We start from the raw sequence: 27,522 nt of genomic DNA on the forward strand, positions 1-27,522 counted from the left end.
TGATCCTTTCCTTCCATTACCTTCTAGTCTATGTCTTGCCTTCAGACCCCGTCAGGCTCCAGGCCACTCTATCTCCTCCCTTCTCTTTGACTTTTGCTCTCCCCTGAGCCTGAACCAGCCTTTCCTTGTGCTCCCAGAGTAGCTTTCTTTACCTCGGGTGATGTTACCCATTATACTGTAGCTTATTAACTGTAGTTAGTAATCAGCTCATCCTTATCTAGACTCTGGGCTCCTTGTGGGCAAGGGTTGTCGTGTTTATCTTTGTGACCTGTGCCTTTATCTCTGCACTAGCAAATTAGTAATTATACTCCTTAGTTTGGTGTGGCTCTGATTAAAGCTGTATGTTCCTTGAGTGGCAGATATAACAAGTACACAGCCATGGAGAGCCCTCTCTGTTCTTCACAAATCAAACTCAGCCAATGTTTCTTGACGCTCATCTCCATACAATATTCACATTTTCTGCCCTACACTAATCTCTTCCTTTTTCTGGACTTTTGATAAATTACCAATGTGTTGTCCACTGAATCAGTCTTTATTTCTTTTGTTTTTGTTTTTGTTTTGAGGCAGGGTCTTGCTTGTCCTTGAACTCATAACCATCCTTCTTCAGCCTCCCAAGGGTTAGAATTATAGAGTTATAAGCATGCATCATCATATATAACTTATTTTCATCCCTATGTTTTAGTGAATATTGTTTGTAAAAAATTGGCATTATTATATTTTCATACATGTGTATAATCTGCATTGATCATATCTTTTCTTGTCTTCCCCCTTCCATTTAGCTCTACTCTCTCTTCCCCATAGTTTTATATATTCTTTTTCCAAATGCATCATTAATTTTGGCCATATTCATTTTATTCCTTTCTCCTTTCTCTTCTTTCTGCTGTTCTAAATAGTTTCATGTGTTTATTTTTTAAAAATTAGGATCCACATGAGAGAAAACATCTTTGTCTTTCTGAATCTGGCTTATTTCCCTTCATAAGGTGATCGCAGTTGTATCTATGTTCTACCAAATGACATAATTTCATTCTTTAAGGCTGAATAGAACTCCATAGTATATGTATACCACCTTCCCTTGGTTCGTTCTTGATGGACACAAAGCCTAGTTCCATAACTTGCCTGTTGTGAATGGTGCTGCAGTAACATGGACATAAAGTATCTCTGTGTATGTTGACTTAGAGTTCTTCAGGTATATGTCCAGGAGTCCTAGGACTAGATCACATGGAAGTTTGACTTGTAGACTGTTTGTTTGTTTGTTTTGGGGGGTACTTTCATACTAATTTCCATAGTAGTTAGACCGTTCAGTGTGTGGATTATGCATACAAACACACATCCTCACAAGCATTTGTTATTTGTTAGCTATTCTGACTAGGGTGGGGTGGAACCTCAAAGCAGTCTTAGTTTGCATTTCCCTGAGATCTAAGGGTTATTGAATTCTTTTTCATATATTTTTGGCCCTTTGTAGTCTGTGTATTCATTTGTGTTGTCTAGGTATTTGTTATTTTGAGTTCTTTATATGTGCTGCATATTAATCCTCTATCAGATGAATAGCTAGTGAACTTTCCTCCCATTCTGTAAGCTCTCTTTTCACTCATTTGTTTCCTATGGTGTGCAGCTTTTTAATTTGATGCAATCCCATATGTCAGTTCTTGATGTCATTTTCCAAGTAACAAGTCCTTTGATTATGTCTGTATCTTGAAGTATTTTCTGTATATTTTCAGTTTGGCAGTTTCAGGTCTTACATTAAGATGTTTGATCCCGCTGGGCAGTGGTGGCGCACGCCTTTAATCCCTGCACTCAGGAGGCAGAGGCAGGCAGATCTTTGTGAGTTCGAGGCCAGTCTGGTCTACCAAGCGAGATCCAGGGAAGGTGCAAAGCTACACAGAGAAACCCTGTCTCGGAAAAAAAAAAAAAAAAAGAAAAGAAAAGATGTTTGATCCATTGGTTGACAGGGATCTAGTTTTATCCTTCTACACATTGTATGTCCATTGTCCCAGCACTATTTGTTGAAGGGGTTTTTATTTTCCAATATGTATTTTGAACATTTTTGTTAAAAATTAGGTATCTGTAGCATGGTGGGTTTAATTCTGGGTTCTTTATTCTATTCCACTTATCTAAGTGTCTATTTTTGTGCCAAGGGCCATGATTTGTTCCTGTGTCTCTGTTGTGTAATTTGAGATCATTGTTCTTGACTCAGGATTGCTTTGACTCTCTGGGATCTTTTACGCTTCTGTATGAATTTTAAGGTTGTTTTTCTACTTCCATTAAAAATGTCATTAGAGGACCAGTGGGTTAGGGCATTTGCAGCCAAGCTTGGCAACCTGACTTGTTTGATTCCCCCAGGAACTACTTGGTGGAAGGAGAAAACCAACTCCTACAGGCTGTTCTCTAGCTGCACATTTATTATGGCATACATGTGCATGCTCAGTACTCATTAAAACATAAACTAATATAATTCTAAAAATGAATGTCATTAGAATTTTGAGCACAATTGATTTGAATCTATAGATAGCTTTTCATATATAGCCATTTTCACTATCCATGAATGATTCTTCCATCTTCTAGTGTCTAATGCTATAAAACTTTCACTGTAGAGGTCTTTCCCTTCCTTGGTCCGGTTTATTACTGCGATGAAAGTGTTTTATCATTTCTGAGTTGTCTTAAGGGTCTTGTGTATAGGAGCCTGTGAACTATAGGGATAATTTGGCTTTTTCCTTTTCAATTTGTGTCCTTTTACTTTTCTCATCTTACTTACCTAGCTAAGATAAGCACTGTGTTAAATAAGGATGGGGAAGTGAATACCCTTGTCTCTTCTGCCTTTAGGAGAATCGTTTTTTGAGTTTTTCCCTATTTGAGTAATGTTAGTGACTATTTCTGTTTTGTAAACATATATTGTAAACATATATTGATGTTCCTTCTATTCCTAATTTCTTTGGGACTTTTAAAATATTCTCTATATTTCCTTTACTTTATAATCATATATTTAAATATTTCAAAGCCATATAAAGGACATTTTGTTGCATTGCTGGGAAGGATCGATTATCCCTTCTCCTCATTTTAAGTCCAGAAGGAGCTTGAAACATACCATCTCATAATAGGGTAAAATATGATGGTATATCATAAACATGTCCTGTTGGCAAAAGCTGGTATCCAAACATTTTTCAACTTTCTTTTTAATTTATTCTTTGTGTCTTTCAAAACATGCACCCCATTCCACCCATCTCCCGTCCCCTCGTATCATCCGCCCTCTGCCACTGCAACTTTCCCCCAAAATAAAATAAAAAAAAATTAAAAAAAAAATTAAGATAAAAAAGGGGGAAAAAAAAGAAGAAAAAAAGGAAGAAAGGGAAAATCTCGTCATGGAAGCTGCAGTGTGACACAGTGAGTTATAAAGTAAGTTCCTTTATCCATACATCCTTATATGCAGGCATTCATTGCAAAGAATCATTGGTGTGGATTGAGGCCCTGGTCTCTTCTACACTATTAACACTGTGCCCTCACTGGGACTCTTCCTGAACATTCCATTGCTGCCTTGTGTCATGGAGATCCTGCAGCCCTGGGTCCACAGGACTTACCCCCACCCAGACCTGTGCTCCAGCAGATCACAGGGAGTAGGCCAACACTTAACCCTGGTTCTGGGCCTGGGTAATTGCAGGGTTGGTCAGCCCACCAGCTCTCCCCTGTCTTCACCACCAGGGTGAGTTCTCCAGCATTGCCCTGACTAGTTTACCCCTTGCAGCAATGAGCAAGGGGTGGGGCCAGTTCTTGCTTTCATGTCTTCATAGTCGGTTCTCCCACACCTGCACTTCTGGGCCAGCTCCACTGTGTTGCCCAGTTGAGGTGTAGGGGCCACTCTTCCAGGTGCTGCAGCTGATGAAGGGAAGGGACAGGTCTCCCACCTGAGGTGGAGGGGGTGGTCCTCTCCTCTGCCCCTGCCGCCACATGACGATGAGTAGTGAGGACAGCTCTCCCATGTTCACAGCTTCAGGGCTGGCTCATCCATGCCTTCACCAACAACGTTGGCTCTATTGTGCTTTCCCTGGCGAGGTGCAGGGTCTGTTCTCCCACCTGCCTCAGGCACTGATGGGGAGAGGGCATCTCTTCCCTGCCCATGCCACCATATGACATGAGAAGGACTGTACCAGGTCTCCTACGCTCATGTTCTCAGGGCCAGCTCACCTGTACCCTTGTCAATAGAGCCTGCTTTCCCGAGTGTTGCAGCTGGTAGGGAAAGAGGCATCTTTCCTTCACCCCACCACCACACTGCAGACAAGGAAGGCAGTACCAGGTGTACCCCCTCACGCCCTCAAGGCTGGCTCACCCATGTCCCTGTCTACATGGTCAGCTCTGCTGTGCTGGCCAGGCAAGGCACGGGGCCTATACTGGTGAGGGGTTATGTCAGGTCCCCCACCTGCTGCAGGTGTCAAGGGGCGAGGGGAGGAGGGCATCTTTCCCTCACCCATGCTTCCACCTGGCAGACAAGAGGGGCATGACCTGCTTCCTCATTCTCATCCTCACACCTGCAATGCCAGCTTGCCTATGCCCGCCCCTGTGAACAGGGTTAGCTCAGGTGAGGTGTAGGGCCCTCTGTCCTGAGTGCTTCAGCTGGAAAGGGTCAGGACCAGTTGTCCCTAGTGTTGCAGCCAGTGAGGGGTGGGGTCAACTCTGTCCAGCCTTGTCCTCTCTGCCTTTGGTGGTATCAAAGACCTTGGACATCAACACAGACCAGGGCTATGAACCAAGGCATGGGCCCTGGCAGCAGCCCAGGCCCAGATATCACCATGTTACTAGTGGTAATCAAGCCACCTACCTCAGTTCAGATATATCTCTGTCCACAGGACATAAACCATTCTCTCTCTCTCTCTCTCTCTCTCTCTCTCTCTCTCTCTCCCCCCCTCCCTCTCTCCCCCTCTCCCTCTCTTCTTCCCTCTGTCCCTCTCCCATAACACATCGTACATTTGCTCACCATAACAATGTCCCATCTGCCTGTTTCTCCTCAAAGCCAGGGGTGGGCCTGCTTGTGGATCTCTTTGCCCCACTCAGTCGTCATGGCACTAGGCAGGAACATGCTTCTTCCCTGGAGCCCAGGGCAGTCTGCCCTGAGCCTGCGTATGGGAATATGCTATATTTTAAAACTGTCTGTCTCCATTAGGTGTGGTGATACAGTCTTATTATCCAGCGCTTGGTAGGCAGAAGCAGGAAGGTCTTGGATTCCAGGCCATCCAGGGCTTCACAGCAAGAACATAACTCAAATAATGATAATAAATTGTCTCCCCACCTCAATAGGAAATTTCCCACAGTCAAGCAAATGATGCCTTCTCTACATTTCTTCCATGAACCTTTGAAGTATCTTCTGCTAAATTAGGCTCAGACAGACTGGCTGATCGGTGCTCCGTCCTAGCTGTCTTCTTGTCTGCTGACTCCCTGTCCAGGATACTCCTGCTCTGCTTCCTTGGCTCCCATACTTCACATCGTCCTCTATTCCTTTCCTTGTCCTGCTGTCACTAGCTGTCATGGGGCAGGTGGCAATCCCTGCCCTAATACTGACACCACACTACTTGGGGCAAAACCACACATTATTTTTGTGTTGATTTTCTCAATTGAAATGGGTACACTAAGATAAAACTGAAGTTTTGAAGAAAACAAAAATCCTGTCTGTGTGACTGTAATGCCATGCTAACAAGAACAAACTTTATTTCAGGAGCTGTGCATCTCCACCAAAGAATTGAAGGACATGTCCGAATACTACTTCGATGGCAAAGGAAAAGCCTTTAGACCTATTGTTGTGGTGCTAATGGCCCGAGCATGTAATATTCATTACAATAACTCCCGGTGAGTTACTTTATTCCATGCTTTTCTTGTTCATTTCTATTTGGAAACTTGTCCTTCATAAAGTTATTAATTCATTGCTCATTTAAGAAGCAGCTTCTAAGAATTCAATAAACCATGTGTAGATTCTGACTGACTCACTAAATAAGCATCTTCTTTTTCTGACTTTTAGATGTCCACAGCAGAAAACGTGAGTTGCAAATAAATATATTAGAAACATTTGACAGCCAGTTTACTTCCCCATTAGAAAGTAAGAATCCCAAGATACGTAGCTATTCACTTAACAATTATAAACATAGGCAGTTAGCCCAAAGCTTGTTCTAGTGTTATTCTGTGCTGTTATTGGCAGTGCATGCATACACCTTGGATTGACTGCTTTCTTGTGACCTTCATTGTGCAGAAGAAATGGTTAAAGAAACAACTGATAGCTCTCAAATCTTGAGCGTAGATAAAATTTTAAAACATACATATTAGTATTCAAAGAAATATTAAAAGGAAAAGAGTTTCCCATTGCCTTCTATGGCCAGACCTTTTTCTTATTCTCCTCTGTTCCTGTGTTTGATCATACCCACATTCTGCTTTTTACTTACCACCTTTTTTTTAGGGGGGGGGGTGTAAGGCTGGTGATGCTGGGTATTGAACATAGACATCAGGCATTTTGTCAGCTGCTCTGATGCTTCCTGTGCATTGTGGCTTCTGTCTGATAGACATTCTTCCAGGTAATAGCAACCAGCACTATTCTTGCCAAATGCTTTCTCAGGGCTGGAGAGATACCTGAGCAATTACAAGCACTTGTTGCTCTTGTAGAGGACCCTAGTTTGGTTCCCAGCTCCTGCATGGTGGCTCACATTGTCTGTTAATACCAATTCCAAGGGATCTTCCTCTTCTGACTCCTGCAAGTACTGCATGCACATGGTACAAATATATACACACAGAATAAAATACAAAATAAGAAGAGTAAATGTAACTTTTTAAATGAAAAATTACTTTTGAGGTGAAGATTACTATTCTAGAGAAATTGTTTATGAATTTCTTTAAATAAATACATAAGACAGTTTATTAATTTTAGATATAGTATGGGAAAGAGCATTTTTCTCCACTATCTAAAATCATTATTCCCTGGCCAATGAGATGGCTTGGTGGGTGGAGGTACTTGCCACTAAGCCTAATGGCCTAGATTCAATCCCTAGGACGAACATGGTAATAGAGGAAGCTGATTCCCCTGGGTTATCCTTTGACCTCCACATAAGCACCATGGCATGTGAACTCCCCCACCCATATGAAATAAATAAATGTGTTGAAAAAAAAATTTTTTAAAGCCATTTTTCCCCTGTAGTTGAAATTGTTATTTTTCTCTTGAAACTTTGTAAGTTGTTGGTTGCAGAAGACGTAGGAGAGTATAACACAGAAAGGATGTTGCAGTAAATTTAGTTTGGGAGCCGGCGGCGGTGGCGCACGCCTTTGATCCCAGCACTCGGGAGGCAGAGGCAGGCGGATCTCTGTGAGTTCGAGGCCAGTGTGGACTACAGAGTGAGTTCCAGGACAGGCACAAAGCTACACAGAGAAACCCTGTCTCAAAACAAACAAACAAACAAACAAACAAACAAACAAAAAAACCCAAAAACAAACAAAAAAAATAATTAAATTTAGTTTGGGGATATTTGAGCTGTGCCTTCATTGCCTGGTACTGATAGAGAGAGCTTCTGAGAGACAGTACAGAGATGGTGTCGGCCATGAGGCCTGCCTCCTATTGTGATGTGCACTGAAGTGATTCTTTACCCACTGGCATGCTTTTAATTCCCACTTCTTTCTTCAAAATGTTTTTATTAGCATATATTGAGTATACATATATATAACAGCAGGTCTTATTATCACATGTTCATAGGCTTAATACATTTCTATCAATTCACATCTCCCCCATTACCTTCCCTGGTCCCCACTAGCCCTCTACCCAGCCCTCCATCTGCTTTCCTGCCCTTCTGGTTTTGCTTTAGATTACCCAGTGATTGCTGTTAGGTTTGCTTACAGGAGCATGAGTATTTTACCAACAGCTACACCACTGAAGATGTCTCTCCCTCTCCAAGTAATCATTAACTGACCATAAATCCTCAGAGAGGGGTGGGGCCTCATCCCATCATTTGCCTCCATGACAGGATGTTGAGAGGCTCATTCTTGTGTAGGTAATTACAGTTGTTATAAATTCAAGAGTGCAATATTCACATCATACCAAGAAATTAGCAGTCCCATACTAGCCCTCCATCTAACTCTTCCTCAAGTGATGTTCCCTGAGGCTTAGCGCTTGTGACGAAGAAGATGTCCCATTTACAGCAGAGCTTTCACCAGCTGTTGGTTCTCATCACACTGACCAGTTATGGATCTGCAGTTCCTACTGCTCACAACAGAAAGAAGCCTTTCTGACTGAAGCTGACAGTAGTACTGTCTAGTGGGCGGGCATACGCAGTTACTTAGACAGGAATTTGACAGACCTATCGTGTCCACTTAGCAAAACAACAGCAGTAATTTCCCCCAGCGGTACCTATGACCTCCCCAACCACTGTCTTTTGACTGGGTTTTTAGTGCCACATGTGCCTTTCCTCTGTGGAGTGGGCTTCAGATCCACTCAGGATCAGTTGGTTATACTGGATAACATTTGCCTCTGTGTACCAGTGGACACATGTTATATGACCAAAGATAATGGGCCAAAAGGTCAAGTTTGAAGGCATCCTTCCTATACTCTTATATTGAAGATACTTTTCTTTTTAAAGAGGGTCTTGTAGTTAGCTTCTTAAGCTTCCTAAATACTAAATACTAGGATTCCAAGGGTATACTATCATGCCTCACTTGACACTCCTTTGCTGTTGCCACCAATATTCTCCCACATACACACACTGGAGGCTTCCTTGTAATCTACTTAAGACATCACATAATATACTAATATATGACTATGGGAAACATTTTCTAGTGTTTCTCAATGGCACATGCCTTTAGTCTTAGCTGTTAGAGGACTGAGGTAGGAGGATGAGTTCAAAGTCAACCTGGAGAACATAGTGAGACCCTATATCTAAAAAGTATAAAACCAGACAAGTCACGTATAAGCTAAGTGAAGGGTTTATATGTGAATCATTGTATTTTACTTACTTCTATGTTTAAAATTCATTGTAATTTTTTTATATTTTAATGAAGAGAAAGAGTCCTGAAGGGTTTACTGAGTCATTGCATATGGAGGGTGTAGCCATGTTTCAAGACAAGGGACCTCTGCTTCTCATGCTGTGTTATCTGCCGCCTCTTCCAGCAATTGAGAAGGTGTGACACCTATTTCACAGCAGGAAATAGGAACAGTACCAGCTTTCCCAAGGCATGACTCAGCTTGACTTTAAAGATTCATCTTAAAGATAGTGTTAAATTTTTGGTAGTCTGTAAATTATTGTCATCGGTCCATCATCATGCTTCCTTCAGGGTAAGCAGTGGCCATAATTTCCAGACAGAAGCTAAAAAACATAAAAATGCTATTGTATAGGGGGAAAAGGATACAGTTATGAAATGTGTTCTCATGTAGAGTTTATGTTACAGTGCAAGTTACACCCTAAGCCAGAATTCTGATTAAATCAGCAATGTAACCATTCAGAACAGCACTTAATATATGTACTGTATAGTCTTCATAGTTTCAGACAATTTTTGTGAGCAGGGGGATATTGCTCATTGGGAGAGCACTTGCCTAGCATACATAAAGTTCTAATCTAAAAACCTAGTACCTTGAAAGAAAGACTGCTTTTTAAAATAGTTTAGCCTCAAACTCATTGTATTCCTGCCTCAGTTCCCAAGTTTGGGACTTACATAAATACATCACCCAGCTCAAAATATTTCAAAAAAAATCTTTGTTTTCCTATCCTCAAATTTCAGATATTAGATGCTGGCCTCTTGTTAAGTGTTCGTGATTTCATCCTTCCAATTGGAGTCCTATTTGTCGACATAGCTTGTAATAATGGCGCCCAACTTGGGGTACATGGCAAAGGCCAAAGGCCTTAACAGTTGGTTAGAGGTAATTCTACCACTAATTAGTAAAGAGTATGTATTTTGTTAGACTGAAATTCAGTTGAGGTAATATTCTTAGAAAAGTGTTTCTATTTTAAAACCATAAAACACATATATTTTTCTGTGCATCAACTCAAAGAAACTAGAGCCTGGTAAGTTTACCTAGATAACACCTATGTTTCCTAATGAAAGGTCAGGATCTACTGGTCAATTCAGCACAAGCTCCTCAGAACTACCTGCATGGTGATTTTTATCGTTCACTGATGCAGTGTTTTGTGTTGGGGTTGGAGGTCAAACCCAAGGCCTTTCACGTGCCACAAACCTTCTTTCCCTGTGAGCTATGCTGTCTGCAGTCTTGCTGGGCTGATTTTGGGCAATGATTTGTCTATACCTGCTATTGCTTTTTCTTTACTTTTCCTCCTGAAAGAGGCCCTTGTGATCTGGAAATACTTGAAACTGCTATTTTGCATTGTGAAATTTAATATATAACATGTAATATTAGATTAAATTATAATTTATAAAAGTAAGTAATTCATATAGCAGTATGTAACTATATTTAATATATAATAAGCAGTACCTTATAGTTGATGTTGGGGCTGGAAGCAGTGAGGAGGCTGAGACTAAGTTCTAAAGCTTTGGGTGAGATGAACCATTACAACGTACACTTCAAAATCCTGCTTAGATAAGATCAGGAGATACTCACATGCTGGCTATTATGTATAGAGCACCCACGTCATTTTCATGAGTCTGCTTGTCATGACTTTCTTCTGAGCCTAAGGATAAGAATGAGCTTTGCTTATGCAGATGTTCAGATGAAATCTTTAAAGGAAAAGGCATTTGTTATGCCTCTCCCTTCCTCCTCTCAGAAGATACAACCTTATGATAAACATTTGCTTAGTACATGAATCAGATGTCATGCTTTAGTCTAAAAAGAAACAACAATGTATTTCTCCAGTTTGATTTTATTGAACTTCAGTTTTTTACAATTCCTGTACATGGTGAAATAGTAATGACCCTGCTTCAAAAGAAGCCAGAAGTCAATGGAGTGTACCTGTAGTCAGCTTCTTGGGACTGAGGGAAGAAGATTGCTTAAGTCTAAAACTCTGAGTCCAGCCTGCTCAACATAGTCCCTGTTCAGAAAAAAAGAAATTGGAGCATTCCCTTTTTCACTGTTAAGTTCACATCACTGTACAGCTTGAGAGTTATTATCCTGTAATAACAATTTGTTATTTGTTTGTGAGGAGAAATGAATTCAGATTCCTACAAAGTTAAATATGAATTACAAGGAAGTTATTGGTCATACCATATTGAAGATAGTTGTAAAAGCTTTGTGCATAGTGGCATTTGATTCTTTAAGATATATTTTGTTTGTGTTTGTGTGTGTGTGTGTGTGTGTGTGTGTGTGTGTGTGTGTGTGTGTATGTGTGCCTGTATGTCCAACCCCTGATATCTGATTCTTTAAAACATTTCATACTGAGGCAGAAGATATGGCTTAGCAGTTCAGAGCACTTCTTGTTCTTGTAGAGGACCTGAGTTCAATTCCCAACATTAACATGGCAGTTTACAACCATCAATAACTATAGTTTCAGGGGATCTGACATCCTCTTCTAACGTTGGGCTGACACACATGTGGTACATAGGCATACATGCAAGCAAAACACTATACATTAATAAAAAACCAAAACCTTCGTATCATGCAAACCACTTTTTGTGAAATACTTTTATTTGTGTGTGTGTGTTATATGTATGGGCACATGCATCCTCAGGTATGCATGTGGAGGGTCATTGCAGGACTCTATTATCTTTTACCTGTGGGGTCTGTGGATTGAACTCAGATTGTCAGGCTTAGCTCCTGGGCCACTCACTGGTGTAGATGTAACCAGCTTGTTAAATAAGAAACACAGAACCAATTGCAGAGTTAAAAACCACGAGGTCAGAGCAAGAGCGGAAAACCTTACCCTTCACTGCTTCTGCGGTTCCTCCTCTCCACAAGAGACCTACTTCTGTGCGTCCTGTCTATTTAAAGACTTTCTGTTCTGTTTTCTCATTGGTTGTAAACCCAGCCACATGACCTCCTCGTCACTGCCTGTTTGTACAGACCTCCAGGTCTTCTATGGTTGGTATTGAGATTAAAGGCGTGTGTCTGCCATGCTGGCTGTGTCCTTGAACACACAGAGATCTACCTAGCTCTGCCTCCAAAGTGCTGGGATTAAAGGCGTGCCCCACTACTGCTCAGCTTCTGCTCTGGCTTGCTCTGACCTCAAGGTAACTTTATTAACATACAAATAAAATCACATTTCAATACAAATAAAATATCACTGTATTTCCCCTTTTCTATTTTAATAAAAAGAAAAAAAAGGAAAATGTTATAACTAATATAAGAAAAACTATATACAAAAGTACAATAACTATATATACCATATATACAAACAATAAATACCTAAACAATGTCTAGTCCATTTGCATTTGACAAATTCAGAGAAAATAATTCCATTATCTATCTTGTTTTGGTAAGTCCAAAATGTACCTGATTCACTTACTGTCTTAACTTATATTGCTAACGGAACTGTCTTATAACGTTTTTGAAATTTATACACTTAGAGCTCTTAGTGAGTTTTTCTGAAATCCTTAACAAACATAATTATAACTATAACTAACTGATCTTCAACTCCCTCAGAGACCCAAGAAGGAAATAATACTACCTAATAAAAAATAAAAACAGGAAGTGCATGCAAGCAGCTTCCAAAAAAAAAAAAAGCGAGTTGACAGAAACAGCCAGCTGCCTGGACAGTCACCTGAGGTTTCTCCACAGTGTTGGGGCATCATCTTCAGCCTATAGGCTTAGTATCTGACAGACTCATTTGTGAACTAGGATGTACACAAGGCCAATCAACAGTTTGACCTCACATTTGGTGAGAGCAGTCCATGTACCAGAAACACCTGAATTCCACTAGTGTCATTTCATGATTCAGGATTTTAAATTCTGGAAATTATTGATGTCTTTTCAATTCAGCTGTCCATTTTTCTTGGCTGTGTATATGTGGCTTCATCTCAGCATCCTGTTCTTCTCCACATCCCTCTATTAAACGCCAGTCTACTATTGAGAGGGGTGAGCTTAATTATTCTTCAAGAATAACTGTTTCATCTGCTGTTCCATTGCACATCAGAAGCCATTGGCCCACTCCCTGTTCAGCTGCCTTCGAAGAAAAGGGCACGGTACCTTTTACAGATTGCAAAGGCCACTCACTTCAGGGATTGTGCCATATTGTCCTGGCTTCAGAAGATGCCTTTTGTTAAAGCCACAACCACACTTGTTTTGGCAAGAATTGGTAGTCCTTGGTTTCATGTCCTGTCTGTCCTGTTTGTCAGCATTTGATTCGAGGATACTTTGTTGTCCAGTGGCTAACTTTTGCCACAATGAAAGTTAACTCCATATGCAGTTTCTTCAATGCCCATATTTTCTCTGAAGTAGATTGGTACTGCCAGGAGCCGTCATGTCTCATAGTTATAGAAAAAAAGAAAAATTCTTTAAGTTATTAAAACATTTTAAATGTCATATTCTGTAGATCTCTAAAGTTTGAAGATGACCCATCTATCTAAAATATATCTGTCTGATCTTGAAAACACACCTAATATGACTACAAGTTCAATTGTAATGTCTAACCACTAACTTTCATTTCTATATATCCTAATAGTTGGTAATACTAATATTCAAGGATTAGCAAATTGCATTACATTGTTAAATGAATGATATAAATACAATATCTCAAGCAAGATTAGAAATATGTGCATGGTATATTCTAACAATCTCAATCTCAATAATAATAATTTGTATACAATATAAAACAATCCAATATAAAGTATTTAAAACTAGTAATTGTCTTTTTCTTTTTTTTTTTAAACAAGCACCTTTTGCCTAGCCCTTTTCCTAACCCTTAACAACAACTTGTAACCAACCCTCCTAAACAATGAAAACTATCCCAGACCCAATACCCATAAAAAGACCAAAAAACCACCCACCCCACAACACCCCTTTGGGAATGTGGGCGTTGTATTCTTAAAATTGCTTCCTGCTGGGTATGGGTGAAGTTATCTTTATTCTGAAAAGAAAAATTTTGAGTTAATTGACAAATTCTAGGAAAGGTAACTATATTCTTTGTTATCCATAATGCCAAAGTTCAGGGTTTATCTCAAGTCCTTATTCAAGTAGTCTTTGAAACTGGGTCATCTCAGCTAGCCATCTCAGAATTGCTCTAAGCACTTTGTAGTCCAAAGCTGATCTGTAGATGTTGTTTGTCAGCTTAGTGATATTATTTTCCACGTGAAATTGTCATTGTGGGGCCCCATCTTCTTCCTGGAGATTTCAGTTGATGTTAGGCCTGGCCGTGATTTCCTGCAGAAAACTGAAAAGAGACTCGAACACAAAGACATGTATAGGCAGCTAATTGAAGCCTTTTTTCTAGAATTAATCAGTACTCTATATGACCATTATTATCTTAACAAAGTTTAAATATAAATATATATATATATATATATATATATATATATATATCTTGTAAATTTTGATATAAAATTCATACTTTAAGAAAAGTTTAAAGAATCAGAATAGAATCAAAGAATTGAGATTAGTAATAGAATAGTCCCTTAATTAATTTGGTTTTTCTCCTGTCCCATGTCAGAAGATGGCTCTTCTGGTATGATACAGGGAGTTTTCATTTTCCTTTTAACAACATGCTTGAGTTTAAAGGAGGAGAGAGCCATTCTCCAACTCCAAAGTCAGCTTTAAACTTTAATTGAACTGAGACTACAAGAAGACCAATAGTATTAATTTTTTAGAGAAGAGCAGAAACAAACATTTAGGAAGATTTATGAAATTTTGTAGATGATATACCAATAGGCCATTTTACTCTTTTTCCTGGGATAGATGATTTGTCCTTTTTCTTCAGTTGTCTCATTTGTCCAGTGTTCTTCAGATTCCTTAGCCTTCATTCTCCTAAAAGACAAAAACAAAAACCCTTCCCCAAGACTAATTTTGGGGAGATTCTCTTTTGGCAAGTTACATCTGATTAAATGAAAAGGCATGTATTAATGGTATAAGTGAGTTTAAACTGGATGGTCATGTTGGTTGATGAACTATCACCTCTTCTAATTAAGAGGTCTCTCGTTCAAATCAAACCTTTATCAGTTTTGATGGTACCCACAGCTTATCTTCTCCTGGAGAAACAAAAGCAAAACCTCGTCTCCAATGTAACACATACCCTGGTTTCCATTCTGAGTTCAGCACATCCTTGAAGTATATAGGCTGATTTAATTCTGTAGTTTTTTCTATTAACCAATGTCTCTCTGCAGCTGTTGTTCCTTCCTCGTTAGCATTGAGAAAATTCAAAGTTAATAGAGCATTGTGCAGTCTATTTCTGGGGGTTTTTGTTACCCCTTTCTGTTTATTTATTATATCCTTTAGAGTTCTGTTGGATCTTTCTGTAACTGCTCGGCCTGTAGGATTATGTGGTATACCTGTAATATGCTTTATATTATAATAAGCAAAAAACTGTTTCATTTTAATAGAGATATATGCTGGAGCATTGTCAGTTTTAATTTGTGCAGGTATACCCATGATGGCCATAACTTCTAGCAAGTGAGTGATTGCAGAATCAGCTTTTTCAGAACTCAAAGCAGTTGCCCATTGAAATCCTGAATAAGTATCGATAGTATGGTGTACATATTTCAATTTTCCAAAATCTGCAAAGTGAAATACATCCATCTGCCAGATTTCATTCCTCTGAGTACCCTTTGGGTTACATCCTGCTGGTAATGGTATCTGATTGTAGAAGGAGCAAGTAGGACATTTCTTTACAATTTCCTTGGCTTGTTGCCAGGTTATGGAAAAATCCTTTTTTAAACCTTTACTATTGACATGATGTTTCTTATGAAATTCTGAGGCCTCCAGCACATTTCCTATCAATAATTTATCAATCTCATCATTACCTTGTGCTAGAGGGCCTGGCAGACCAGTATGGGATCGGATGTGAGTTATATATAAAGGATGACTCCTTTCCCTGATTGTATCTTATAATTGAATAAATAGTGAAGTTAATTCTGAAGCATCAGGGATAAATTCTGCAGTCTCAATATGTAATACCACTCTTTCAGCATACTGAGAGTCAGTAACTATATTGAGAGGTTCTGAAAAATCCATTAATACCAACAGAATAGCATACAATTCCGATTTTTGAACTGAATTATAAGGACTTTGAACCACTTTACTTAAATTTTCTGATTTGTAACCTTCCTTTCCTTGTTTGTTGGCATCTGTATAAAATGTCCGAACTCCAGATATGGGTTTTTCACGTACAATTCGAGGCAAGATCCAATCAGCTCTCTTTATAAGATCAGTTCTATTGCTTTTAGGATATTCGCTGTTAATTTCTCCCAAAAAATTACTGCAAGCTCTTTGCCAAGGTTCACTTTCTGTCTATAACTTTTCAATGTCCTCTTTAGTTAAAGGTACAACAATTTCTGCTGGGTCTATTCCTGCTAATTGATGGAGTCTCAATTTTCCTTTCAAAATTAAGTCAGAGATTTTTTTCCACATAAGTTTTTAATTTTTTATTTGGTTTATTTGGTAAAAATATCCATTCCAATAGAATATCTTCTCTCTGCATTAATATTCCTATAGGAGAATGCCTAGAAGGTAAAATAACCAAAATGCAATCCAGCTTTCGATCAATACGATCTACATGTCCTTCGTGTACTTTTTTTTCTACCAAGGCCAATTCTTTCTCAGCTTCAGGTGATAATTCTCTTGGACTATTTAAGTCCTTGTCACCTTCTAAGGTTTTGAACAAATTATTCAGTTCATCCTTTTTTACCCCAACAATAGTTCATAGATGAGAAATGTCCCCAAATAATCTTTGAAAGTCATTAGGAGTCTGTAGACGATCTCTCCTAATTTGTACCTTTTGAGGTCTAATTTTTTGTAGCTCTATTTTATATCCTAAATAATTTATAGAATCTCCTCTTTGTATCTTTTCAGGAGCAATTTGTAATCCCCAGCAAGGCAATATTTTCTTTACTTCTTCAAACATTCGTTCTAAAGTATCTGCATTTGAGTCAGCTAGTAAAATATCATCCATATAATGATAAATTATAGATTTAGGAAATTTTTTACGTATCACTTCCAAGGGCTGTTGTACAAAATATTGACACAGGGTTGGACTATTCACCATTCCCTGTGGGAGGACTCACCATTGAAATCTTCTAACTGGTTGAGAATTATTTTAAGTAGGCACCATGAAAGCAAATCTTTCTCTATCTTTTTCTTTAGGGGTATTGAAAAGAAACAGTCTTTTAAATTGATAACTATGAGAGGCCATCCTTTAGGTAACAGAGTAGGCAAAGGAATTCCAGATTGTAGAGAGCCCATTGGCTGAATTACTTTGTTAATTGCTCTAAGGTCTGTTACCATTCTCCATTTACCAGATTTCTTTTTAATAACAAATGCAGGAGAATTCCGTGGGCTAGTAGATTCTTCAATATGCTGAGCATTTTAACTGTTCTTCTACCAGCTCTTCTAAAGCCTGGAGTTTCTCTGTTGTTTTAAAGGCCATTGATGAACCCATTCAGGCTTGTCTGTTAACCATTTTAAAGGTAGAGCTGTTGGTGTCTTTGGAAGATCATCAGTTTTTGTGCCCTGTTCTTGTATAATATGGATGGCTGGTGACCACTCATTAGAATAATACCTTCTAATATTTCTCTCGGGAACATGTACTAGTTTATGATTTATTTCTGAGGTTGGAGGGATGTTAATCTGAGTATTCCATTGTTGTAACAGGTCTCGACCCCACAGGTTCTTAGTTATGTTAGCCACATACGGTTTTAATCTGCCTCTCTGTCCTTCTGGGCCTATACATTCGAGCCATCTTGCACTCTGTTTCACTTGAGATAATGTTCCAATTCCTAACAGTTGAACATTTACCTCCTGAAGAGGCCAAGATGGATGCCAAAATTCTGGTGCAATTATGGTAACATCAGCACCTGTGTCTACCAGACCAGACAACAAAACACCATTTATTTTTATTGTTAATTGTGGTCTTTGTTCATTTATAGAAGTTTGCCAAAAATTTTTCTTTATGGTTTCTCCTGAATTTTCTGTTCTCTCTGTCTCAGTTGTTCCATTACTCTGAGTAGCCTGGTTTATTCCAATAGGCATTTGGTTATTTAACTGCTCTGAGTAGGGGTCTCCTCTATGATTGCAGGAAAGGTCTGAACTGGATTCACTGTAGGGGCCTGCCTGAGGCCCCTCTGGGAGTTTCCCAAAGACTGAGGCAAAGTATTACCTCGTCTGTCCCTTGTTGATCTACATTCATTGGTCCAGTGTCTTCCCTTACCACACCTTCTACATACTCCAGAAGGAAGGGGCATTCTGTTGCCATTGTTCCTTGAAGAAACATTGTTTCTAGAAGTGCCCTGTTTACAGTCCCTTTTCAAATGTCCTTGTTTTCCACATCCAAAACATCTGACATTCCTCAAACCTCTTGAATTTGCTTCTCCTACCCACATATTATCATGATCATGAGCCTCAACATTAACCGTGTCTCTAATCTAATCTTCCAAAGGTACAGATCTTGCCTTTAACGGCCTGATTATTCTCTTGCATGCTTCATTTGCGTTCTCAAAAGCCAAAGATTCAATTATTATCTGGGTAGCTTCTGAATTTGGGACCATTCTCTTTACTGCTGAAGTCAGTCTTTGTAAGAAATCTGTGAAAGATTCTTTTGGGCCCTGTATAACCTCTGTAAATGACTCAGTTTTCTTTCCTGGTTCTTCAACTCTGTCCCATTCATTCAAGGCTGCCATTCGACATAGAATTAGAGTTTGCATATCATATAAACATTGTGTTTGTACTGCAGCATATTGGCCTTCTCCAACAAGCTGATCCTGGAAGACTTGTATACCTCTATCCCTACATTGTTTTGCTATGTTTTTAGCTTCCTGTTTGAACCACATTTGCCACTGGAGCTGCTGTCCGGGTTCCAGAACCGCCTGTGCCAGCTCCCACCAGTCCTGTGGTATAATCCTATTATAAGTTGACCAGGAGTTTAACATTTGCTTTACATATGGAGAATGCATGCCATAAGATACTATTGCTTCCTTAAACCTTCGTAAATCTAACATTTCAACTGGAGTCCAAATATTTTGTGTATTCACTTGACCAGGTAGCTGTTTTATGGTTACTGGATAAACTAAGGGTGATTGTGTGAAAACAGGCTTTCTTTCTGTAACCATATAATCCAGTCCTGAAACAACTTCATTGTTAATTTCTTCTGTCTGAATCTGAATTTCTCTATGATTCATTTTAACAGGTTTAACAGGTTTTTCTGAAATTTTTATACTGGCACTTAAATTGACCATCTTTTTAAATAGTAAAATAAGGATAAGAAGATTAATAATGTACATTAATCTTCTCATATAGTTGTTCCATTATCAGACTGCTTAAAATTTCAAACAAAGCCCAATTTTCTTCCAATGTACACATAAAACACATTTTTTTAAATGTGGAAAAAAATCTCTTTTAAATAGTTTCCTTTAAAATACCTGATATAAATGACTTACCAATTCTGTGTAGAACAGTAGAAATGCAAGGGAATTTCAAAACAGCTACCTAGCATCCGGGGTGGGAATCCAGAGAGAGACAGAGAGACAGAGAGACAGAGAGAGAGAGCAAGAAAGCGTAGTGGTCCACTCACTGGTCCCAGCCCTCAAACTGTAAACTGACTATAAACTTGGACCTCTGACCATAACCACTTCTGTTGGACATAAAGATGATTTTCTTCCACCCAATGGCCAGGCTTCTAAGATGTTTACCATATTTTCAGTGGAAATTCTAATGTCATAGCTGGGTCTCTAGATCATTAGAATGTTCTCCAAATAACAGATGGCTCTATAGGACAGCCAACATTTTTATACAGTTTCTCTTAGAGAAATAAAATTCTTTGTCCTAGATCCGATATCCAGTTTTCACAAGATGATTGCTGAGAAGGTTCTAGGAGGCGTCTGTTAAAAAAAGCCTTGCTTTCTGTTAATTAGAGATATGCAAGCCAGCCAGCGCTCCATAGCCTTAATTACAGAAATGATCCACACTGCTAGTCTGGTTCATGATGACGTTATTGATGATGCAAGTTCTCGAAGAGGCAAACATACAGTCAATAAAATCTGGGGTGAGAAAAAGGTATGATTGTTTTTTATTGTTGCTTTGGAAAATCTTTCTTACCAAATGACATACTTATGGCATTGCATTTGCTTTTCAGATTTGTAAAATACATTTATTTCAATGTGGTCTTTGAAATTTCAAAGAAGTTTGTGTTATATCTGTAAAAGTACTTGACAGCAAAAACAAATTCAGTGTTTTTCCTTATTCACTGTTTCATGTAGAATTCCTCCTAGTTACAAGGAAAGACATTTTCATGGGTATTTATTGAGGAATCCTACATTTTTCTGTTGCACTCAGATTGCCTACATTTACTTGAGCCTGTAAGCATATGTTATTTGCTGCATGTTCAATATTGTCAAAGCAAATAAAAACTACAAAACAGAAAAACCTCAGAAATAGTGTTCTACCATCAAAACTTATTACCTTTTTAAAAGAGGTTCTAATAAGATTTGGTTCACACACACTTGTGCCTGGTGTACAAGAAGGCCAGAAGAGGGCATTGGATCCCCTGGTAGTGGGTTTACACGTGTTTAGAAGCCACCATGTGGGTGCTGGGAATCAAACCCAGGTCCTCTGAAAGATCAGCCAGTGCTCTTAACTGCTGAGCCATCTCTCCAGCCCCTGTGTATTTATTTTTAAACGTATTTCCCATTTTATTAGCATTGCTTGAAGGGAACATACAAAATAGGGACTTTGAGTTGAAGATTTATAAATTATGGTTTGAAGAATGAAGTTGAACAAATGAAAGGAGGCTGTGTACGTCTTCTGTGATCAGGCAGACATTCTCCTGCACCTGTGCCTCCATTGGCAGGCTCACGTGGTGGAGAACAAACCAAAGTACACGAGAAGAACTTCCCTCTTAGATGGTTTTTCACACACTTCAAGCATCTGGCTCCCTCCTGTTGGATTGTCAGTAATCTCCTGTGCTGGCTGTGCTTTAATGGGAATGAATTTTATAAAAGATGAGTAATGCCAGGTGGTGGCGGCCTTTAATCTCAGCACTCGGGAGGGGGCCAGAGCCAGGTGGATCTCTGTGAGTTCAAGGCCAGCCTGATCTACATACAGAGCAAGGTCCAGGACAGGCACCAAAACTGCACGAAGAAACCCTGTCTCAAAAAACAAAAAACAGAAAAAGAAATGGAAGAGAAATTTAAAAAATACTAAATGCACTATTCTAGTTTGGAGAACAGATAAATTCTAAAATGATTATTCTGAAAATTCTATTAATTTGGGCAGGTATGTAGCTCTGTTGGTATAGCACATGCTTGGCATATAAAAAAAAGCCCCAAATTCAACCCCTAACATTTAATGAGTGGGGTATGGTGATGCATGTCTATAACCCCAGTACTTAGGAAGGGAAAGCAGAAAGGTCAGAAGTTCCAAGTCCACTTTGCCTACATAACAAGTTGGAAGACAGCCTGGCTTTTTAAAAAATAAAATAACATTCTGTGAGTGAAAATTTTTGTTAACTATAGCATTTCTGTGTAACGGAAGTAGTAGTGATGCATTTCTTTAAATATGCAAAGTAATGTGCATGTATAGATAATGTACTTGATTATACTGTATAATATACTGCATGATTTATAACTGATAATTTGATCTGGGGACATTAATATCCTGGGGATCAAACCTGTGTGTGCTAGGCAGATGCTTAACTACTGCTATAGCTGTGAACTTTTTGTGATGGTTTTTTCTCCTTTTTCCAGGCTGTTCTTGCTGGAGATTTAATTCTTTCTACAGCATCCTTAGCTCTGGCACGGATTGGAAACACAGCTGTTATATCTCTTTTCAGCCAAGTTATTGAAGATTTGGTGCGTGGTAAGTTATTCTGACTTTTCTGTTTTGTTCAAGCCTGGTATTGGCCAGACAGTAAAACCATATCTCAAGTAACCCTTCTCCTTCTTGATAGGTGAATTTCTTCAGTTAGGGTCGAAAGAAAATGAGAATGAAAGGTTTGCCCACTACCTGGAAAAGACCTTCAAGAAGACGGCCAGTCTGATAGCCAACAGTTGTAAAGCAGTATGTACGTTCTGTCTTTTTTTAAGTTGAAAAAAGCCCACACTTATTTCTTGATGGCTAATTCTCCTAGAACCATTTAATTAGAGAATCGTAAAATAGCATCCTAGAGTCCCAAAAGTCAGAGGAAACATTGCATCCCAGACAATTCCTGCTGTGTTTTCATTTTTGCTGTCTCCTTTTGGTATGGAAATAATGTACTTTTCTTTCATCTTTCCTCCCCCAAGAATCAAAATACTTGCCAGTCTAGGCTGGTAAGATGGCTCGGCAGGGAAGAGCTTGCCACACAAACCTGATGTTAGATTCCTGGAACCTAGGTGAACTGGACTCAGACCTCCATACACGTGCCATGGCACATGTGAGTCCATGCTGAAACACGTTACATACACTTAAGATAAAAAAATGCAATCAATAGATTTCCCAGTCAAGCATTCTGAGCAACTTTGTCACAGTTGTCGTACATTATTCCCACTTCTAAAAATAAACCATCACATACATATTTACCTAGGAGAAAATTGTTTCAACTATTAGATTTCCCTAGTATTCTCTTTTTGTTTGTTTGTTTGTTTGTTTGTTTGTTTGTTTTTCTAGACAGGGTTTCTCTGTGATGTTTTGGTGCCTGTCCTGGATCTCGCTCTCAAGACCAGGCTGGCCTCAAATTCACAGAGATCATCCACCTGGCTCTGCCTCCCGAGTGCTGGGATTAAAGGCATGTGCCACCGCTGCCTGGCTCTATATTTGTTAATAAATAGTAGACCTATTATATTATATCTCTTATATATAAGCTATAATTTTCAAAGTATAAATTGAGTAATAACATCTTCCTCTCACAGTCTCCCTGATCCTCCTCACCTCCTCTTTGTATTGTGCTCTCTGCTTCTCAGCTTTATCCAAATATTTACATCAGTGTCCATAATCTGAGTATTAAAATGGAGATAGTCATTGTTAGTTCACACATAAGAAACAGTCTCTCCGTAAACTGTTCCTGTGAGAAGCCATGTTTGGTGGCACATCCCTATATTCCTAGCACTTGGACTTGGAGGCAGAAACAGGAAGATTGTGTGCTCAAAGCCAGGGCTACATAGTGAGTTTTAGGCCGCCCTGGACTATAGATGACATCCTGTCTCAAAAACAAGAACACATTGTTTAGCTAGGCAGTGGTGGTACATGCCTTTAATCCTAGCACTTGAGAGGCAGAGGCAGGTGGATCTCTGTGAGCTCAAGGCTAGCCTGGTCTACAGAGCAAGTTCCAAGATAGGCTCCAAAGCTACACAAAGAACCCCTGTCTCAGAACAAACAAAAAAAAAAGACACATTGTTTATCTAAGCATGTCTCAGACTAGGTTTAGAGAAGAAATCTGGGCAAGCAATGGTCCTATGTAATAGTCCTGTGCAATCAAGACAAGAAGAAAGACATGTAAGGGCAGGTGTAAATTATTGCCTTGGAACATAATATAGCAAATAATAGTAAAAGGGAGCCTTTTTCTAGTCCCTTGATGATAATGCCTCTATTTTGTCATGCTACATGAAACACATACTCATCGGGTATGGTGATGCATGCCTTTCTCCTAGCACTCAGGAGGCAGAGGCAGGTAGATCTCCAAGAGTACAAGGGCAGCCTGGTCTACAGAGTGAGTTCTGAGACAGCCATCGCTGTTACACAAAAAAACCCTGTTTTGAAAAACCAAAACAAAAATCAGTTAAAGAAACATATACTTATGGGCCAGGAAAAAAAAAAAAAAGTAAGGACAACAGTTTCTTCATAAAAAGATCTAATTGAAGCCAAGAGATATGAGTTATGTAGGACAAGCTGGCCACAGCCATAGCTCTTCATCTTTTCCTGAGAAAGCTATTATGTTACATTTCCAAGAAATTACAAATGTAGTGTTTTTAAAGAAGACTTGAAATGATGATAGACCATTTATAAATGAGTATCATAAAGCTGTTGCATTTATGCTTTATTATTAACCTTTGGTTGTCAAATCTCTCAAGGTCTAACTTCCTGGGCTCTGGAGAGAGGCTTCAACAGTTAGAATGTTTGCTGCTCTTGAAGAGAACCCAAGTTCAGTTCCCAGCACTCACATCAGGCAGCTTACAACCACCTATAACTAGGAAATCTGACACCCTCTCCTGGAAGATCTGTCTTCCTAGACAGATGTAGAAACATGCGCCTGTTATCCGAGCATTGAGGCTAGAGGATTGCCGTGAGTCCAAGGCTAGCTTAGTGTATGTCAGAGGGCACAGGAAAGAAACTGCCAACGTAGCTGCTCCATTATTAGGGGGAAGATTTATATTGTAAATAAGAGGGGGAAATATACAGAGGTATTTGGAAGAGTCAAGAAACAGAGAGAAAAAGAAGTAGTTTTGATTTTTAAATATATAACAAGTGCTTGTGATTAGGGATTGTAGGAGCCCAAAGGCTAGCATGGACTTTGATAATTAACCACAGGGACATGTCAGTGGAGCCTTATGTCCCTTCTGGCAGAGGCAGGGGAAATGACTCCTTTTGGGGTAGGAAAATCTTTTTCACAAGTTCCTGAGGAATGCTAGACTTCTGTCTAACCACTAGAAATCCTATAGTACAGCTTTAGCCCATTTCTGGATATATGAACAGCCTGAGTCCTGACACATAAAAAAAGAAACAATCCATCCCTAGGAACTACTAGTATGTTAGGAGAAGTTCATTGATAACTTCACAGGTTTGCTGCTGCAGTTTAGAAACACTAGCAGCAGGTGGAGATGCTGTTACTTCTAAAACACTGGGTGCAAAGGAATAAATAGTTCTACATGGGACCAGGAACTAATTCACACAGTGGTGTAATCCTTCTGTGTCACCAGGGAAAGGCATCATCACTACTCTCTGCTTAAAAAGCCAAAGATAATCTATGTGTGAGTGAGGAGCTCCTCGTGTTTTTCAGAGATTATCAAGTAAGCAGGAACCATGAGATGCCTCACCAGGTAAAGTGCTTACCACAGCTTGATGATCTGAGTTTAATCCCTAGGCCCCACATGATGGAAAGCCACATACGGAAACACACATAAATAAATGAATAATGAATGTAATGAAAAATTAAGATAAACAAGTAATAGATGTATATTTTGGAGGGTATTTTGTTTGTTTGTTTGTTTTTGTTTTTGTTTTTGTTTTTGTTTTTTCTGAGACAGGGTTTCTCTGTGTAGCTTTGATGCCTGTCCTGGATCTTACTCTATAGGCCAGGCTGGCCTCAAACTCACAGAGATCTGCCTAGCTCTGCCTCCCGAGTGCTGGGTCTAAAGGCATGTGCCACCACCACCCAGTAATAGATGTATAGTTTAATGTTGCTCAATTCTGATTAAAAATTTAAATAGTCTAAGACTGGGGATAAAGCTTGGTGGTAGAGCACATGCCTAGCATGCGTAAATTCCTAGGTTCAATCTCTAGTATTGCCCCCCACCCCCAATAAAAACATTTTTTAAAGGAAAAAAAGGAGAAAGAAGAAAAGTGTGGGAAAAGTAAAAGAAGTGTTCTGTGCCAGCCACAGGACGTGTGCTCACAGTGTCCCAGATGCCTGTTAGAACCAGCAGGGTCACAGCGCAAGCACTCTGAACAAGAGTGCTGTATTTAAGTGCCCATGGGTGGAAATATTCCAGAGGTGTTAGGTATTTAAAATGACTATTTTTATATGCTCTTGGTATTTAAGATGCAGACATATGAGCAAAGACATTCATGCAAAGGAAATTAAACGTGCCAAATAAAGGAGATAAGAATTTGGAGATGAAGATCATTACAGAGCACTTGGGAGTCCATAATGCTGTGAGAATTTAAAGGAAGCTTACCAGAATTTTATTCAGTCTACTAAAGACACCATTTTTCCCTTATTATGCTTCCCCACCCTTTCTTATCTACCTATTATGTTTTTAACCAAAAGAATATTAAAATTCAGAGAAGGAACTGGCTAGAGAAACTGCTTTGAGGCTTTGAATGATATTAAAATAGAATTGATGTTATTTTCAAAACATGGTTGGCCAGTTATTTGTATTCATAGTCATGCCAAATGCACTCTGTAGCTTTCCAGTGAAGATCACAGTTTGTTCCCCAGGAGGTCTGGTGAGAACGAGACAGAACAACAGCAAACTCCTCTCCTCCCCTCCCCTCCCCTCTCCTCTCCTCTCCTCTCCTCTCCTCTCTTCTCCTCTCCTCTCCTCTCCTCTCCTCCCCTCCCCTCCCCTCCACTCCCCTTCCCATCCCTCACCCCCTCTCTTACATCATTTCCCTGTCTGCTTTACCAAGCATGTCAGTCTGGGAGCCTTCTGGTTCTTCCTTCCTCTACTTCATTTTGCATAAATAAGATCCATACACATGATTTCCTAGTCTTTGTAACCTGTAATAAATTAGTGGGACTATTTAAAAGTATTTGTTCTGCTTGCCTACCTATACTGTATTCTGGACGACTTCATGTTGATTATGCACACCTTTTTTTTCCCCCATCCAGCACTCAGGAAACAGAGGAAGGTAGATCTCTAAGTTTGAGACACACTTGGTCTACATAGCAAGTTCCAGGCCAGCCAGAACTACATAGTGAGACCCTGTCCCAAAAGAAAAACAAGCCAAAACCCACAGCTGTACAATGTCTGTTATATGGTAATAGCATCACTTGCTCAGTCAGTCTCCAGTTTTCAGACATTTAGGTTTTCGGTACTATCCAATCCTAAGCTACACTACCATTACCCTGTGTGTCTGTGTGGGGAGGCTCACTTCTGGGGTAAATTAGAGGCCATGTATGTGTTGTTTGGTGAGGCACCATCTGACCTCCTTAGTCATTACTGTCAGCACTTTGAGTGACTTCCTCTTTCCCTGGGGTCTTACTAACTGAAATTCACACTCGATTTTTCAATTTTTGACAATCCAGTCTGCTTTAATTATATCTCTTGCTACTTGAGTAAAGCTGAATACCATTCAGATCATTGAGGGCTATTTGAGGTTTTTTAAATTTTATTTTGATTTGTTTTTTTTATTATATTATTATTTGGAGAGGTACCTGAATGGCACAGCACATGATTGAAAGTCAATAGGTCTGTGGAGTTTGGTTCTCTCCTTCCACCTTTCTGTGGCTTTCAGAGATCAAACCCAGGTCACCAGGTTTGGGGGACAAGAGTGTTTATGATTAGGTCTGTTTTCATATCTCTTTTTTAACTGTCTATGTTTTTTATATATTTAGAATTTGTTTTTGCAGAGGGTCTTGTTGTGTTTTGTTTTGGGCAAAATCTTGCCCTGTGTTCCAAACTGGCCTGCAGCCCATGCTCTTCCTGCTTCAGCCCCTGGACTACTGAGATTACTGGTTTACAGTGTCACTTCCAGATCTTTATAGTATTGTGTTCATATATTTTCTCTCTGCCTATTTAGTATATTTATCTATAAGGTACAGACTCGAAGTCTCTATAGTATTTTATAATCTTTAT

At 39.3% G+C, this 27,522-nt stretch overlaps 1 protein-coding gene across 4 annotated transcripts in view; it reads left to right on the forward strand.

Moving 5' to 3' along the window:
• Positions 1-27,522, forward strand: part of Pdss1 (decaprenyl diphosphate synthase subunit 1) — a 49,539-nt gene that overhangs the window by 8,118 nt on the left and 13,899 nt on the right. For 3 of the 4 annotated variants that reach the window (XM_036187701.1, XM_036187704.1, XM_036187702.1), the window contains exons 4-7: positions 5,699-5,829; positions 19,945-20,086; positions 21,775-21,886; positions 21,978-22,087. In XM_036187701.1, the coding sequence (XP_036043594.1) occupies positions 5,699-5,829; positions 19,945-20,086; positions 21,775-21,886; positions 21,978-22,087 (495 nt within the window). Of the gene's footprint in view, positions 1-5,698; positions 5,830-19,859; positions 20,087-21,774; positions 21,887-21,977; positions 22,088-27,522 lie in introns of all 4 variants that reach the window. The other variant, XM_036187705.1, reaches the window with a different exon arrangement.

The sequence above is a fragment of the Onychomys torridus genome, chromosome 5 (assembly GCF_903995425.1).
Source record: "Onychomys torridus chromosome 5, mOncTor1.1, whole genome shotgun sequence".
NCBI classification, from domain to species: domain Eukaryota; kingdom Metazoa; phylum Chordata; class Mammalia; order Rodentia; family Cricetidae; genus Onychomys; species Onychomys torridus.